At 37.2% G+C, this 17,039-nt stretch overlaps 2 protein-coding genes across 2 annotated transcripts; both read right to left on the reverse strand.

Annotated features, from left to right (window-relative positions):
- Positions 1–68: 68 nt before the first annotated feature.
- Positions 69–10,544, reverse strand: enpep (glutamyl aminopeptidase). The gene is made up of 20 exons (XM_056761007.1): positions 9,767–10,544; positions 7,642–7,783; positions 6,669–6,800; positions 6,442–6,562; positions 6,185–6,339; positions 4,750–4,863; positions 4,375–4,509; positions 4,214–4,279; positions 4,064–4,129; positions 3,811–3,971; positions 3,574–3,653; positions 3,344–3,480; positions 3,189–3,244; positions 2,907–3,057; positions 2,645–2,718; positions 1,924–2,028; positions 1,669–1,842; positions 1,388–1,528; positions 1,204–1,285; positions 69–465 (listed from the first exon to the last, which is right to left on the reverse strand). The coding sequence occupies exons 1-20, from the start codon at positions 10,402–10,404 to the stop codon at positions 319–321; spliced, it is 2,877 nt and encodes a 958-aa protein (XP_056616985.1). The 5' UTR covers positions 10,405–10,544; the 3' UTR covers positions 69–318.
- A 660-nt stretch (positions 10,545–11,204) lies between these two features.
- Positions 11,205–17,037, reverse strand: lrit3b (leucine-rich repeat, immunoglobulin-like and transmembrane domains 3b). Its single transcript, XM_056760354.1, has 5 exons — positions 15,508–17,037; positions 14,722–15,185; positions 13,988–14,293; positions 13,035–13,097; positions 11,205–12,868 (listed from the first exon to the last, which is right to left on the reverse strand). Exons 1-5 carry the CDS (start codon positions 15,630–15,632, stop codon positions 12,432–12,434), a joined length of 1,395 nt encoding a protein of 464 aa, XP_056616332.1. The 5' UTR covers positions 15,633–17,037; the 3' UTR covers positions 11,205–12,431.
- Between the last annotated feature and the right edge of the window lie 2 nt (positions 17,038–17,039).

Consider the following 17,039-nt stretch of genomic DNA (forward strand, 5'->3'; position numbering starts at 1 on the left):
AGAACAATATTAAGGAAATGAGCACTTGAACACAATGCTAGGAATTTAAAGATCCTTTATAACGTATTTTACAATATCACATTTTACAAAGAATTAATAAAATGTATAACACTTAAATAGGACAAAAAGGTATAGTGTCTGCAGATTTACAATGTCTGGTTCCAAAGAATACTGTATTTATTTAACAGTTATGGCAGTTATTTTAAGCCTCTTAGCTACAAATTCATTTTCAAGATGCCCTGAGGAATTAATTGCATTCATTTAACTAAACTTTGTGAACAAATGTGTGTGATGTAATGGCTATCGGTAAAATCTGCACTAAGACACATTGTTCTCCAGCCAGAGCTTTATCTCCTCCAGGTTTTGTTTCGTCCATTCAATATTGTTCCTCACGGTCTCTAGAGCTTGCTTCCTGGGCATCTCACCTGCTCCTGCATTAGGGTTCAATTCAAAAAAGTTCTCCATCTGAAAAGAAATGCGTGAATAATTTACAATCATTTTATAAAAAAATAACACTGTAAAAAAATCTGGCAAAAAAGAATTAATTTTCCAGCAGGTGGGTCACCAGAAATATTCCGTAAAATAAAAGTTTTCCTGTAAAATTACATGATTTTCTTCGGTTTTCCTTGTAAATATGCAATCTTATTCTATAATTTGACATATTTTGACCATATTTAAAAATAGCGACTGTAAAGAATCCCATAAAAAACAGCTGGGGCAGCAGAAATATACTATCATTTTCCTATTTCTCTTATAAATTTGCAGTCTTTTTCTGTAATTTGACGGTTTTGACCGTAAAAATCTGTTAATAAAATAGTAAGATTTCATAAAATTACAGTTTTGGGGACATTATATGTAAAAAACCCTGTTAATAATAACTGTAAAATTACGTAATTTTAACAGTGTATACATTCAAATCCTACTCTACTGTAGTTATGTCCAGATTTGCTGTTTTTCAGGAAGGAAATTCATTTTTTTAATGATTAAATACTGTGTTGTTGAAGTTGACAAGCACTTTTTAATACTTTTTATTGGTTAGATATTTGCAAAACCCAATAACAGACATAAAGGGCGACTCATAATAATGATTAATGGCAGAATATACAAATCATGCAATATGAATTGTAACTTGATGAGATCATCATAATGCAGTTTTCTAGTAATAGGCCTAGTGTGTGTAGTATTAATCCAGGTGTGCATTACCTTCCACAGCTGTAGCTCGGTGTTATACGTGCCAGTAATTCTGGAGGGCAGGCGGCCTAAGTTCCTGTCATTGATAGTATACCTACAACAGACATGACATCATATACAATATTCGTTTTTTAAGGCAGATTTTTCATACTTGTTAATATAATTGTTAATATAAAAACTAATATAATAAACTGACCTGTTTACTAAATAATCCCAGTTAAGCGTGACCCAGTCCCACGCCATGGTTTTACCATATTTATTTCGGGAAACATATTGCACTGCGGTAAAAACATCTTGGCTCCTTATAATGCTTTCATTCTTAGTGGCCTCTAGCAACCTATTAAGAAACATTTTCAATAATTACCGTGTGAATTGTAAAGTACATTTTATATAAAAAAATGAAGGAAAAATGAATGGGTGGCAGTTGTAATGTATAATATTGCAATAGGATTTAAATTAATATTAGCATGGATTTACCTAGATAGAAGTGTGACATCTTCCACTGATGCCAGGCCATAGAGCAGCTTGTCTTTCTCCTGTGCGAGGGTTGCGTTGAGATATCTCTCGAACATGATCTCCCATTCTGCTGCTGACCCCGAGTTCTTCATTCCATAACGATACACAAGCAAGCGTAAATTCACAGCCACACTGCTGCTCCCACATCAGACAAAGAGCCCATTAATACACAGTCTCTAAGTGCACCGGTAGACTTCCTGTGAGTCAATGTATTACCTCAGTTGTCCATAAATCCATTTATTAAAAATATCAGAGGCTTGATTAAGAGCCTCCTGATCTCCCATCTGACATGCGATGCCCAACACCGTCTCTCTCAGGAGCCTGTGCAGACACACACATCATTCAGTTTGTCTGCTGGAGTGCATTTACATTGCAAACTGATATAAAGTTGTGTTCAAACATTCCATTGTGTCATTTTTTGGAGGGTCTATTAACAGAAATGCAATCATAAACATAACTATGTCTTCTGGGGTGTATGAACACCCTATATAATGAAGTGTAAAGTGTAAAGAAGTGAAAAGGTGAAAAATCTTGTCAGCCTCCATAGCGCTTTGAAAGGGAGGGGTGAGGGTGGAGTGAGCCATTGGTTGCAATTCACAACCTCAACACAAGATGCCACTAAATTTCAACACTGGACCTTTAATATTTTCATATTTTCAAATCCATTAGCAAAAGATAATAATACAGAATAATACTAAATAATAGTTTTATATGTCCTTATCAATTAAACTTTTCACTATAAACAATTTATTTTGCATTTGTAATGAATAATGGAAGTATTTCTACTAGTGGACATTTTAGACTCACACTTCCCACCCACAAGCAAACTATTCAGCGCATGTTATGTATACATATCCAAGATGGATAGATCCATAAATGTGTCTTTGGCATGTGCAATAGGAAAGACTTTTCACTAGATCTGCTAAATATCTCCTACCGATCTGTTTGGTTCCCCTCATCATCCCACCCAAGATCTTTGGATATCTTCTGCACATGACCACGTAAGAGTTTCTAAACAGATATGACATGAAACAGAAGATATAAAAAATATCGTTTTGCCAACATGGTAAATCTCAATGTGAGAATAAAGTCATATTTCAACATTTTAATCTACAAGTTTTGTGTCATTTCATTAAAAAAGGCTTTAAAAAACACCCATACTATCAGAAAATATTAAAGTCAAGGCTTTAGAAACCTACCTGGAATTTAGGGTACAGCACTGCATCATCAGCCAACATGTTTGCCACATATGAGATTGAAGTTGAGACTCGATCCCACACAATGTAGTTAGTTTCATTGATCAGATACTTCATTAAGTTGAAGGCATTGGCATAATCAATGATATTTGCCCTGTTTACCAACAAAAAGAAGCACTATAAACATGAAATTCTTAATAACCATTGAAAATAAACGTACTATGTATGCTTCTGTTGAATACGATTGTCCACCATATCGTTAATGTAAATGTTGCAATGATTCACCGTCCAAATGCAAATACATCATCAATGTAGCCACTTCGATCGGTTGCATCATACACCTAAAACACATGTTGGTTATAACATTTTGTATACTAAGAGCCAACATTGTTTATTTATTTCAATTAATTATAAAGAAAATGATTAGAATAATACAATACCAGATGATCTGCGAGAAGTTGCTCGCTGATAGTGGTCCACATAATGTCACTGTGATGTACTCGGAAAAAGCCCATGTGGTCTTTGTTGACTTTGATGAGACCATCACTGGTAGGAGAATATCCAGGAATGACTAGCTCTGAATAAACACAGAGCAAATTGTAGATCTCCATCAAAAACATGTTAGGAAGTGAATCCTCAAAGGTAAATAATCTGAGTAGAAAGACGTTACCTGTCTGTCCTTTGTCAAATATGATCGAGTCATTGTTGGAGTTTAGTGAGTTCCATTTGACAGGAATGGTCCATTTGTAGCTGTGGGACAAGAGTTGAAACATCATAGAAAAACTTCAGTAAATGAACCAATTGGTGTTGAAATAACCAGAATCAAACATGACGTTCAGTCAATAAAAATACTGCACTGATAACCAGTGAATGAAATATATTGGGATTGCAAGACTGTCAGACTCACCCCAGGGGACTACTGGGCTGAGATGGGTCAGCATTGGGGTCCAGGAGAAACCTGGTTTGGGTAAGTTTAGCAGTAGTACTTGTGGTGATCAGATTTAGCATAGGATATCCCATCTGCTTGGTCCACGTGTCCATAATGTCTGCTACAGGTCTGCCACTTACCTAAAAAACAGCCAGAGAGATGCACAATGAAGAAAATTCTAAAATTGGACACTAAAGAACATGGTGAGACATGAAAACTAAAAGCTCTTTACATTAGTCAAGGCTTCCCAGAAGTCTGCAGTCTTTGCATTCTGGAAGGGGTACGCTTTCAGGTAACTCTGTGGTGGGAAAAACAAAATGGATGATTCATTCATTCACAGCCATTTGAAAACCTTTGCAAAAAAAGAGATGTGGTGACTTACTCGACATCCATCCCTAAATGTGTCACGGCCAAGCAGGTCCTCCAGCATTCTTAAAATAGATGCTCCCTGAAACACACAGCGAAGTCAACAATCATTTTAAGGGCAACTGGTAAATGAAGCTGGGTAGCTTTCTGCATCAGCACCACTGTAGGGTACAGTACCTTGCTGTATGAGATGCCATCAAACACTGATGTGATCTCAGCCGGGCTGGACACATCCACAATAATAGGATGGGAGGAGAGAAGTGCATCATCAACCATGACAGGAAACACATCACTGATGAGCATGATGTCACGCTGAAAACAGAAACAAAACGTGACCATCCATTGTTTAACCTCAGAGCTCACAGTAGGTCTGTTTTGAAATATCTTTGTTAGTGTCAAAAATATAAAATTATATATTACGCTCAAAACTGACTCCTGTGTTTGGCAACATATTTGATTCAAATTGTGTTTTATATACAGTACATATATAACATATATAATTGTATTATAATACATTATCTTGCTTCCGGCATGCCTATAGCATGTGCTCACCATTCCCCAGTTGGGCTCTGCTTGTTCCACTCCAACATATTCAAAGAAACTGGCAAAGCCTTCATTCAGCCACAGGTCATCCCACCAGTCCATGGTCACAATATTTCCAAACCACTACAAATAAAAGATAAAACACTGTTTAAACTGTAGCTCCAAAATAATTTATAATCCAATCTCATTCACGCTCTTGTATCAATGCATTTGCCAAAATTTTGTTATTTTAGCTTAGGGACATTTTCTCATTTGAGGAGACCATTGATGGGAAAAAAATTGGGTCACTGCACATTTTCAGGCAGCTGAACCTTTCTTGTTTCATCTATGCTTTTTATACTATACATAATATACTGCCACTTTTTTGGCCCTGGGTAACTCAGTAACTATTCTTTTAAAACCCAGATCTGTCCAACAACCTTGGACCTGTCCATAGAAAGATAATCTTATCAATGTACAATGTGACTGCTGTCATTATCCCCAAAACATGACTGTGTTGGGCTGTGTGGAGTGTAATATGTAACCGTGTGACGATAATCTTTATGGCATCTGCTATTTCCCTTAGGTCCTGTGTTACTATAAACGGGTCTAATAAACTGCTTATTTAATCAATATTGTACAAGGTAAAATAAGATTTATTCTCAGAACAGGATGTTCTGCCAAGACCGTTTCCGACATATCACTGATAATCAGGGCTGGGAGCAATCAAATACATGTAACTTATTTACATATTTAAAATAATAAAAATTGAGTAACTGTATTTCATTACAGTTACTTTTAAATGGGAAGCTATCAAATTACAGTTACAGAAAAGTATTTTAGATTACCAAAGTGATTACTTGGAAATGTAATGTCATTTATTGCAGTTAAACATTAATATAAACAGGCAATTTATGTTAAAAGCAACTTTGATTTCTGACTTTGAGAAAGCATCAAAAGGTGACATCAAAGCTGGAGTATGCACATGCAATGATACTATTATGGAACTAACATTGCAACCCGTCCACTTTATACCTGTCTGCGCTTTTTTAGTAGACTTGTTCAGAATAACAGCATGAAAGGACCCAAAATAAAAGTATTTTCATTATTTAGTGACCCTCATGTCATTCTAAACCTGTTTGACTTTATTTATTCTGCAAAACACAAAAGAAAATATTTTAAAGAACGTTGGTAACCAAACAACATTGACCCGCATTGACCTCCATTGTATGGACACAAAACCACTGAGACATTTCTCAAAACATCTTCTTTTGTGTTCTATGGGAGAAAGTCATATACGGATTTGAACCACATGAGGGTGAATGAATGATGACAGAATTTAAATTGAAAAAAAATTATAATAAACCATCGTCTTAAATACAATTAAAGCAACAAAAAAACTCAAATGATCACATACATGACCACATATTTATGTGACATCAAATATTTTTAGTGAATAAGCAACCTGATGAACAAGCTCATGTGCGATGACACTGGCCACACGCTGTTTGTCGTATGACGATGACTCATTCTCATCAAACAGCAGGTTAGTTTCTCTGTAGGTGATCAAACCCCAGTTCTCCATCGCACCCGTCCCAAAATCAGGAATTGCTATCTTATCTGCAACGAAGACAAAACTTATGAAGTCATTTATGACAACACTGAATCCATGTAAATCAGTCCAATAGAGCTTTTACAATAATAAAAAATTCAGAGATTTACCTAGTTTCTCTATGGAATATTCCATGTCAAAATACTCCTCAAAGTAATCAAAAATGATCTTGGTGACATTGGCAGCATAGTTCGCAGTATTTATCTGTAAAGGCTGAGCGTAGATCCGCAACTGTCAATAGAGAAAGAAAGATTACACTCAATGGAGTCTCTGGAATTTTTCTTGTACTCCTCGATTATTATTTCATTGGAATGATCATCATAGAGCAATTGCTTACTGGTATGTTTCCATTAGACATCCGCTCCACGTATTGAAACTGGTGAACCGCAAAGCATACCAAATAGGTGCTCATCTTTACTGATTTTTTAAAGGAGGTTTTGGTCTTTTGATCTGACAGTTGTATTATGTTCTGTAAAAGAGAAGGCCAAGAGATGTATTTATGTCATTAAATCAATTGAATTGTCGCAAAATAAATATAAAAGGGGAAGACATCATCCAGTAGAGATAACATAAGAAAGGTTAGACCCTATCTCACTGAGCATGCAGCAAAACTCTTTGTCCAGCCCCTGGTAATCTCAAGGTTGGACTACTGCAATGCTCTCCTTGCTGGTCTTCCTGCAAAGGCTATCAAACCGCTCCAGCTGGTTCAGAACGCAGCAGCACGCCTTATCTTCCAACAGCCCAAAAGAGCTTGTGACACCCCTTTTCATCTCCCTCCACTGGCTACCTGTTGAAGCCTGTATCAGATTCAAGTCACTAATGCTTGCCTACAGGACTATCACTGGATCTGCACCAGCATACTTTCACAGTTCACACCCTCCTGCACACCATCAAGATCCCTGCGCTCAGCAAACCAGCGGCGTCTTGTACTTCCTATCTATAAGGGCAGTAAATCGCTTTCCCGCTCATTCTCATTCGCAACTCCGTCCTGGTGGAACATTTTTCCTTACTCGGTCTGGTCAACAACATCTCTCACAACATTCAAAAACTTACTCTTCTGTGAATACAGACAAAAGATAAAGAAAAAACTAACCCAGTATCATTCTCCTAACAGTAGTGGTCTAGCTTTTGTTGAAACCAGTAACATTGTTTGGCACCTATTGTATTATTGCTCCTTAAACTCTTTGTAAGTCGTTTTGGATAAAAGCGTCTGCTAAATGACTAAATGTAAATGTAAGATTGACCTCACACGCTTTCATACATAATATAACAGTTCTAAATCTCCACACAGTTTTAGAGAGTAAATGTACCTCCAAAGGCATGTTGGACAGAGCTTTATATGCATTGTCATGGGTGATGGAGATAGAATAGGTGGCTTTTTTGTTGGGCTCATCAAAACAGGGAAATGATTTACGAGCGTCCGTGGGTTCATGGTCTGTTGCAGCGATTTTCCTGTAAAACATCAGTGAGGGATTCATAAAAGTCAACCCGTGGTTTATATTTACCTCAGCAACCGCGTGTGAAGAAAGTTCAACCAAAGTGACATTTCAATAAACATCAAGTCTAATTTAGTATTATCAAACCCACTGCCTGTTATGTGTCTGTGCAAATAAAAACTTGTGGTCTTTTGGATTTTACTCAATAGACGGTTTCAGTGGAGGCCTATTAATATTTAGATTAGGGCTGTCAAACGATTAATCGTAACAAATCGCTTCCAGAACAAAAGTTTGTGTTTACAGAATATATGTCTGTGTACTGTGCATATCAATTTTGTATTTATAAACACACACACACATATATAGGAAATATTTAGTCTAGCTGTATTTATTTTGAATTTCTAATCATTTAAATTATATATAAATGTTTATACATGTGTATATTTTTCTTCTATTCATGTACGTTTTATGAATACAAAATGAATATGCACAGTACACAGACATATATTATCTAAGCACATACTTTTATTCTGCATGTGATTAATCACAATAAATCATTTGACAGCCCTAATTTATATTTTTTAGTTTTACATTATTATATTAATATTTAATCGTATATTAATTATATGAAATTCAATTAAAACTACTCAACAGTTATTGATTCTTTGCAGAGGTGGGTGATACCAATAAATAACGATAAAGGCAACAATAGCATAGAAACCCAAAGGGATACTAACAGCAATAAAATTATAATTTTAAATTTAAGACATTAAGCAGCAGTTTCCCGGACAGAGATTATCTTAAACCTGGACTAGGTTTCAGTTAAATTAGGATATTTAAGTCGTTTAAAAAAACATTATTGGTGTGTATCTCCAAACAATGCTTATTGTATATATTGTAAGACATGTTAGTGCAAATTGCTTTTGATCAAGACACCACTACCATTTCAGTTCCCTGTCTGGGAAACCGCCCCTAAATCTGAAAAAAAAATAAAGAGCTAAAATCTGCATTACTTCGTGTTTGAAATAAAGGGAATTGATATCATGTTGGTATGATCTAAAAGTTTGGCACAACTTGCTCTAAGAAATGAAGGTATAGGTCTAAATTAGTTCATTGCTTTTGCTGAAATTTCGCACCATTTAAAAAAAACAAATAATGGCACCATTCCTACATCAACAAAATCAGCTGAGAGGTTACAAATATTGCTGAATTTGTTCCAGAAAAATCAGTCGTGGAGAAACCAAAAAGGACTACTCGGCAATACTCGGGTGATGAAAACAAACAGCTCATGTAATATGATTTATGAACTGTGGCATTGTAAAATACTTAACATCGTAATCTAAGTGGGACTTTGCACCTAATTTTATATCTACCTCAGCAACTATGTTTCTTAAACTGTGGGCTAAATTAAGACCTCACATGCAGTGGAAGTGAAGACTGAGCAATCTGTTACCCCCTTACACATACCAGATGTAAGTGTTAGTCTAAATGGGCTGAAAGAGAGAATGGTTTGTATCCGTTTCCGGGGACATGCTGGAATATTGTATCATAATTGTATATTGTGTCATTTGTTATGTTAGTGAGTGTTGGCTGTTGAGGTCAATGAGTAAATCAAGTGGATTTTTTTCAACCCAGATATCTCAGATTATGTCCAGAATTTGTTAAGGGAAACATGACAGGTCACCGAGAGTTGGGTGAACCTGATCTACTGCCCTGAATACTAAAAGGACAGTTTACCATATAATGAAATGTATTTCATGTCTTCACCTTCATGTCATTTAAAACCTGTATGTGACTCTTTCTTCTGTGGAACACAAAAGAAGATATTTTGAGAAATGTCTCTGTGGTTTTGTGCCCATATAATGGAAGTCAATGTCTCCAATGTTGTTTTGTTACCAACATTCTTCAAAACAAGAAAGAAAGTCACACAGGTTTGGAATGACACAAGAGTGAGTAAATAAAGTGAACTTCTTTACTATGGTCAAAGAATGATGCTTACTTGAGATCACCATTATCCATATAAGTGGTCCTGTAGAAACCCACCAGAGACCCATTGAGCCAGCCTTGGAAGTGCAGAGTGAGAATGTAGCTTTCATCTGTTTCTGTGACTTTCAGTTCCTTGGACGCCTCCACCACCACATACTCTTGTGGCTTGTACTCGAAGCATTCCTTCACTTCGACAGAGGTCAAACTAGACGGCCCTTTATATTGTAAAGAGGGCACTGCAGTGACAAACGTCTCCCGGATGTGGAGCCACAGGTGCAAGCTGGGTTGCGTCAGGCTGAGGTGGATGGACACGCTCCCGGTGTAGGTGTCCGTGTTAAGGTCAGGCTCCAGGTGCAAATCGTAATGCAAAGGTACGATATAGTCAGGCAGCCGGAAATTGCTCCAGCCACCGTTTGTGCTGTTGGATGGTTTGCAGGGTCCCCGGTCAGCAGGCGGGGGCGGGGTTGATGGTGTTGGTGACGGGGTCAGTGTCGGTTTGGTTTCATCTTCTGACGAGGAGGTCTTCTGGCTCAGACCGACCCCAAGGCCCACAGCAACACCTGTCACTACGACAACGGCACAGATGATAGCGGCGTGTTTCCTGCGGATAAAGTAACGTTTTTCCTTCTTCTCGAGATCCAGGCTTTCCATGGCGAGCACACAAAGTAAGAATGTGTAAGAAAGTCAGAACACTCAGAACTTTCTCCCTGTGAACCCAGACATACACACAACAAACAAACACTCTAACACGTCCTTTCACCACCCACGAGACAACAGCTGTGTCTGGATCTCCAGTCCCACACACACTCATGCAGGGCAGCCAGTGGGAGGCACAGAGGTTAAAGCAGGAAATACGTGTCACCACTGTCCAAAAAAGGGCTTGGATCTTTGTGAGGCATGTGATGCATTGTGGAAAGAGGTAGATGTTGTACCGCCCTCAGTTAAACATAAATCAAAATATGATAATAAGCAGTCAAAGAGGGATGATCATAAACATGAATGTAAAGAGTGATAGCAAGGGAGAAGTGGGGGGGGAGTTAAAATTGAATGGGCTATTATAGAAAAGAGACCCCCCGTCTTTACTGTGAAAATAGGGAGTAACGGCGAGTAACAACTCAGGTGCCCATGAGGAAGCTGCTTCAGGTGTACGTGTATTCACGACTTGCTGTGCGTGTTCACTACTCTCTGGATGGGTTAAATGCAGCAGTTCCATTTCGGACATGGGTCACCATATCTGACAGATAAGTCACTTTCCTCAAGTAAAAAAAACGTTGAAATGGGTTTAAAATTTAATTTAATATTTTAATGTTTCATATCAATGAAGTTCAAATGACTTGTAATGCCAATTTGATTTAATTTAAACATTTCACATTTAAGTTGAAATTTTACAGTGGAATTTATACTTTCAGTAAAGTCAGTAGTGCCTTTTCACCGAGCTGTCAAACGTGGTTTTTGCTCAACATATTATTTCAACTTACTATTTAAAATTTTTACAGGTTTTTACATCAACTCATCGAAGTAAGTTATGCAATTTCAATTTATTTTTATAAGTACAGCAACTCACCCGCAACTTTACAATTACAACCCTCTGTAATCAACAAAGATCATGCAGGAAAACTCACTGCATGTCTTTTATGAAACCATATTTAAGCAACATTCAAATTTTGATGAATGGTTATGTTTAGTCATTTGAGGCACATGTTTCAATTAGTGGATGACATACAGATTAGAGTTTGAAACATTACCTGCAAACAATCATAAAATCTTGTCATTCATTTGAAAGAAAATCTCACAAATGTTTCCATTGAAAACACACACACTACATTAGGAATATTGTAAAATACTTTACAGGAATGGTGTTCTCAAAGTAGTTGTTAAATCTTCACAGCAGAGCAGCAAGGACATGAAAGAACCAATCTGATAAAACTGACATTTTCATTGACTTGTTTTCATCAGTCTGCAACAGGTGGTGAGCAAGAGCTGGAAATATTGGTGCTGTAAATTCCTTATCTAAGAGTCTGAGGATCCATAATCCATAATCCATAAAACCGAAGTGTCAGAGCCTGATTAAAGAAACAATGCAACACTCAATTTGATCGCTCTATTATTTAACGGACTATAAACTTAATAAGTCAGCAAAATAATAATCTTTGCCACTTAGGCAACCATAGTAGGCTAAATTAAAATGGTAGTCAATAGTGCCCCAGAACTGTTTGCTTTCCTACATTCTTCAAAATATCTTCGTGTTCCACAGAACAAATAAAAAATATACACAACTTTTTCCTACTATGGTAGTCACCAATGTCCCCGAAATGTCATTTGCAAACATTTTTCCAAATATCTTTCTTTGTGTTTATCAGAACAGATTATACAGATTTGGAACAATTTGAGGTTGAGTAAACGACGACAGAATTTTCATTTTGGGTGGAATAGCCCTTTAAGACTGTTTTGAAACCAATTCCTTTCATACAGCTTTTATTTTCTGTATAACAGATGATGTACAACTACAGTGTTTATTAAAAGAATACAAAGTTAGCTAAATTAACAGGTTGTTTTTGGTGAACGGTCTTCGGCTCAAAGCTGCCACCTGGTGGTTATTAAAATACAAAATCGAGGAATGACACCAAAGTAATGAATGATCCTTTAGATAGTTTGAAAAAAAAATTCTTTCTGTGTTTCTAGTTGAGCTCGGTGTGAATGGACATTGAGACGTGAGGTGTTTGTCTTTCATGCATCTCAGAATCAAAAGAGATCAAAAAGTGACCATCTGCTCTGTCCATCTGCATCTTATCTCTGTTGATTTTAGGGATGTTTATCACTTTCTTTGAGGCTGAAAGAGGCCCCGTAATGTTTTTAGGTAACGGAGACGCAGAGACTTTAGATTGGTTTGGTTTCTTCTGTGAATAGTTAGATTTTGCAGCTGTTTGCTGTTGGTCTGTATTCTGGGAGTTTGCATATTCAGCCATTAAGCCCACCACATTCAGACTCACAATGGCCTCTGATATCCCTGCCATGTTTTGTGCTCTGCATCGATACTCTCCTGCATCTTTATAGGATACTCCATTAAGACTGACAGCTGACCAACGGATTCCCACTCCATGAGAGTCTTGGACATCTGCAGGAAATACAAGTAATCGTACATTAAATCAAAGGAGACAGATTTATGTGAACGGATTTATTAAATTACAAAGTTCAGTCCAACAGTGAGATTTTTTAAGGTAATAGAAAGGCACAAAGTACACTAAAGTTAATTACTTTGTGTGTGAACCGTGGTAACTTACAGCCGGAGAGTTTTCTGGGCAGTCTTTCAGTTTCCATGCTGCTCTGAAACTGCTTACAACAGCCTTAAAGAAAGAAAATGTATAGTGGGGTTAAAATGTCTAAATAAAAGATCAAACATATTCAATTAAAAATATTTTATCAATGCAATAATGTTAATGAAAGTAAAAAATTATAAAATGTTTAATTCAACTTTTCTGTTTATTTAGGGTTAAAGTGATAGTTAATCCAAAAATGAAAATTCTGTCATGAATTACTCATCATCGAGTCTTTCCGAACATGTATAAATGTCTTTGTTCTGATGAACACAAAGAAATATATGTGCACGAATATTAGCAACTGTGATTAATGGGGCACCATTGACTACCATAGTAGAAATCAAACCGTTCTGGGGTACCATTGACTACTATTTTTATTTGTTCTACTATAGGACTCAAGGGTGCCTCAGAAATCCAAGTTGTTAACATTGTTCGAAATATCTTTCTCTGTGTTCAACAGAACAAAGAATTTATACAGGTTTGGAACAACTTGAGGTTGAGTTATTCATAACAGAAATTTCATTTTTGGTTGAACTATGCCTTTAAATATTAGTAACCAACTTGTAGTCCTCATCCATATGAAAACAACAGATGAAGCCCAATCTGCAAGTGTCAAAGCAAGTCTCATATAAACAACTGTTGTCAAGATTATTACGGTTTTGTTTTTGCATTATATATTTTATATTCATTTTTGAATTTTAGTTTTATATTTTAGTTCAATTTTAAGTTAAGTTTAGCTATTTTGTTGTTTGTTTTTGATATTTTATCTGCTTTTTTATATTACTGTAAATGCAAAACATTTTTTCGATTAAATAATTTTAGTTGAAGTTTTTCAAATAATATTCAGGCACATAACTATAATAACCTTGCTGTGTCTTTAACAATGTACCACATACTGTAAGTGTATTCGAGGGTACCTGTGTTATAATGATTTGGTCTGGCAGATTTGAACCACATAAGCGCGGGGGTGGGATGTCCCGTAGCGTCACAGTGAAGCAGAACATTGCTCCCCAGCAGAGCTGTGATCTTTGTGCCAGAGGTCACCGCGTTTGGCCTGCGGCAACGAGAGAGCTCCACGCTTTGAAAGGGAACTCCGGCGAGGCCTGGCGGTCCACTGCACGTTAGGAACCGATCCAGCAGGGCCATGGAAGACTCCGGTGCCTTGCTAATATCGAGCAAGGAGGCAAGCCTGCAGTCACACACCCACGGGTTATCCTGAAGACCTGAGAGATAAGGTGACAGAAAGAGAGACAGTAATGACACATTTGAGAAAAGGCCTGTCTGCCACATTGAATCCTCGGAGGTGTGCATGGTTACGTAACAGATGCTGTCCTGCATGGCTGAGCTCATTAGAGTCTGGAGCAATGGTTTCCACTGGAGACTAAATGCTGGCGAGCCATATAATGACCGAAGATTCTGAAATCCCACAGAGATAACATCAGTGTTTCTGTCTTAACCACCCAGATTAGGTAATATTTCATTACCATAAGACATTAATGACTTCTTTCGGTTTCAGTTACCTCGGTAACTTTTTCCTTCTTTGTTATCAGTGACATACATTTGCATTATTTTCTGTAATTCTATTAAAAGTTATATTCCTACACCATCTAACTAAAAACCTCTGGTGTGTTTTCAGCTCTGCATGTTTCACCTAAAACCACAGAGCGCTGGGGTGGACTTGTTTCGCTGAGCGAGACCAGCGGCCACAGAGCGATCAGATCATTAGGCAGCATGTTCAGCCTGTTGCTCGAGAGGTCCAGATAAGTGATATTGCCTAGGTAACGCGCAGCCAAGGGTGGGATTCGTGCCAGGCGGTTATTGTGCAATCCAAGGGTTCGGAGGCGTGGAACGTCCCTAAGTCCCTCCCAGGGGAAGGTGGAAAGAAGGTTGCCGTCTAATCGTAACTCGTGAAGGGAAGACAGGTTCGTAAAACTCCTTGGATGTAAAACAGTGATGGAGTTATACGTGAGCCACAGATAAAGGAGTTGTGGCATTCCAGAGAAAGCACCTCTTAATATCCTTGAAACAGACGTGCGTTCCAGGCGAAACTTGACCGTATCACTTGGGAGATCTAGTGGAATGACAGTCAAGGCTGGGTTCTTACACAGAACAGTTCTAAGAAAGACAGAGAAAACAAATAAACAGACAAATAAATTAAGGTGCTACCTCATTAAAACATAATACAAGTCTATGTGACTGCTACAAGCATCTGTACACACTCAGCTTTCAACTATTAAAAAATCATAAATTAGCTTAATAAACTGCTGAATGCTGCACATGGTGACAGCCATAAGGATGAACCATACAAGTTTATTAAAATGCTTGTCTGGTCCACACTTTCTCAGTTGACCTCTTTTCAAGGACATGAAAACAAGACAATTGGAGAAGAGAAAGTGTGTGAATGTAAAGACAACCGTCAACAAAAAACTGACCTTACCTGAGTTCCTTGTTATTGCTTCGACCGTGAAAAACACACGTGCATAAAGACGGGCACGTTGGATTCTGTGCACAGGCAACCAAACACCAAAACAAAGTGAATTCAGCAAATAGAAAGGGATTCATTGCTACGCATGAAGTATCTCAGACACTTCTGTCCAGGAAAGATGTGGCACTCCTTGTGTGTGCAAAAACGTGTCGTTCCCACACCAGATTAAACACTAAAAGGATTAGTTCAGATTACTTGAGTGAGGTGCACATCAACACCAACTGTCTAGAAATGTGCCCTGTTGATGGCCTGCTGAACAAAACTATGAGTTGGGTTTTGTTGGTGGGATGATATCTGGCAGATGGGAACCATTAGATTCCAATGAGTCCTACTGTAATAAGGCCTAAGGCACATTAATACATAAAGTGATTTTGAATTGTTTTTTTTAGGTAAGCTGCCTATGGTTCATAGTGGTGTTTATTTTGTGGAATGAATTATTTGTCACAAAACAGCCTTCTTACACCTTAAAAATGGTGCCAAATTACAAAATATGTAAATGCAGAAAATATGTGACGCAGAAAAGCTAATGCATTTGTGACCTCAAGATTTTGAAGAAATTGTAATCCACTACTCAGTGGTTGTCCCGCATCATCGCTAACAAACTACAGTTAGTTCAGAATTCAGCTGCCAGAGTTCTAACCAGGTCCAGAAAATATGATCACATAACCCAAATTTGATCATTCCTTCACTGGCTAACCATTAAGTATCATATTGACTTTAAAGTTCTTTTAATTACGGTTAGTTTAGCCCCTACATACACAACAGAGCTTCTATCACACTACAACCCATCACACTCTCTAACATCAATACTCCAGACATTTGATAACACCAAGATTTAAACTAATTAAAATCTAGATTAAAGACACATGTTTTCAAACAAGTATTTACTTAATGCATAAAATGCAAATAATAATAATAATGAACAGCAGCAACGCTGATTAGTCTCTTTTAATTAAATGCTAAATTTACAATACTTGGTATCTAAAGCTAAACTTTAGTTTAGTAGCTGTTATAGTTATAGCTGCACTCGGGTACATTATGCCATAACATTTCTCTGTTGTCTCATATCGATCACAAAACAAGGAAAAAAAACCGTTTCAACAAATAAATCAAAACTAATAGCTCTCCTCATTTTCATAAACATGTTCTCAGTAACTTTTATTCAAAGTCACTGAAAGCAGCTGTGACACGTCAGGGGGGACCTGGCCCTCCCTGCTGAGCCTGGTTTCTCTCATCCTCAATATTTTATCATTGGCTTGCTCACCTGGAGACTGCTTTTATTATATATCATTTATGATCTTGATCAATAAACACCATGTTTTTTCTCCTGTAAAGCTGCTTTGGAACAATGCACGTTGTGAAAAGCGTCGTATAAATAAAATTGAATCAAACTTCACCAAATAAAATGTATCTTCATAGAGTTTTCTCTGCTTTAGTCATCGGTGTTGACTAAATTAAAAGAAAATAATTGATTTTTTCAGTGA

Source organism: Triplophysa dalaica, chromosome 11, assembly GCF_015846415.1.
Source record: "Triplophysa dalaica isolate WHDGS20190420 chromosome 11, ASM1584641v1, whole genome shotgun sequence".
Taxonomy (NCBI): Eukaryota; Metazoa; Chordata; class Actinopteri; order Cypriniformes; family Nemacheilidae; genus Triplophysa; species Triplophysa dalaica.

Excerpts from the sequence above, each read along its gene's own strand:
- enpep (XM_056761007.1), bottom strand. The coding sequence starts at position 10,404 with ATGGAAAGCCTGGATCTCGAGAAGAAGGAAAAACGTTACTTTATCCGC. Across the intron at positions 7,784-9,766 it reads ATGGATAATGGTGATCTCAA|GAAAATCGCTGCAACAGACC; the intron begins GTAAGCATCATT and ends GATGTTTTACAG. Across the intron at positions 4,280-4,374 it reads ATGGCATCTCATACAGCAAG|GGAGCATCTATTTTAAGAAT; the intron begins GTACTGTACCCT and ends TGTGTGTTTCAG.
- lrit3b (XM_056760354.1), bottom strand. The coding sequence starts at position 15,632 with ATGAATCCCTTTCTATTTGCTGAATTCACTTTGTTTTGGTGTTTGGTT. Across the intron at positions 14,294-14,721 it reads CCAGCGCTCTGTGGTTTTAG|GTCTTCAGGATAACCCGTGG; the intron begins GTGAAACATGCA and ends CTTATCTCTCAG. Across the intron at positions 12,869-13,034 it reads GCCCAGAAAACTCTCCGGCT|ATGTCCAAGACTCTCATGGA; the intron begins GTAAGTTACCAC and ends TATTTCCTGCAG.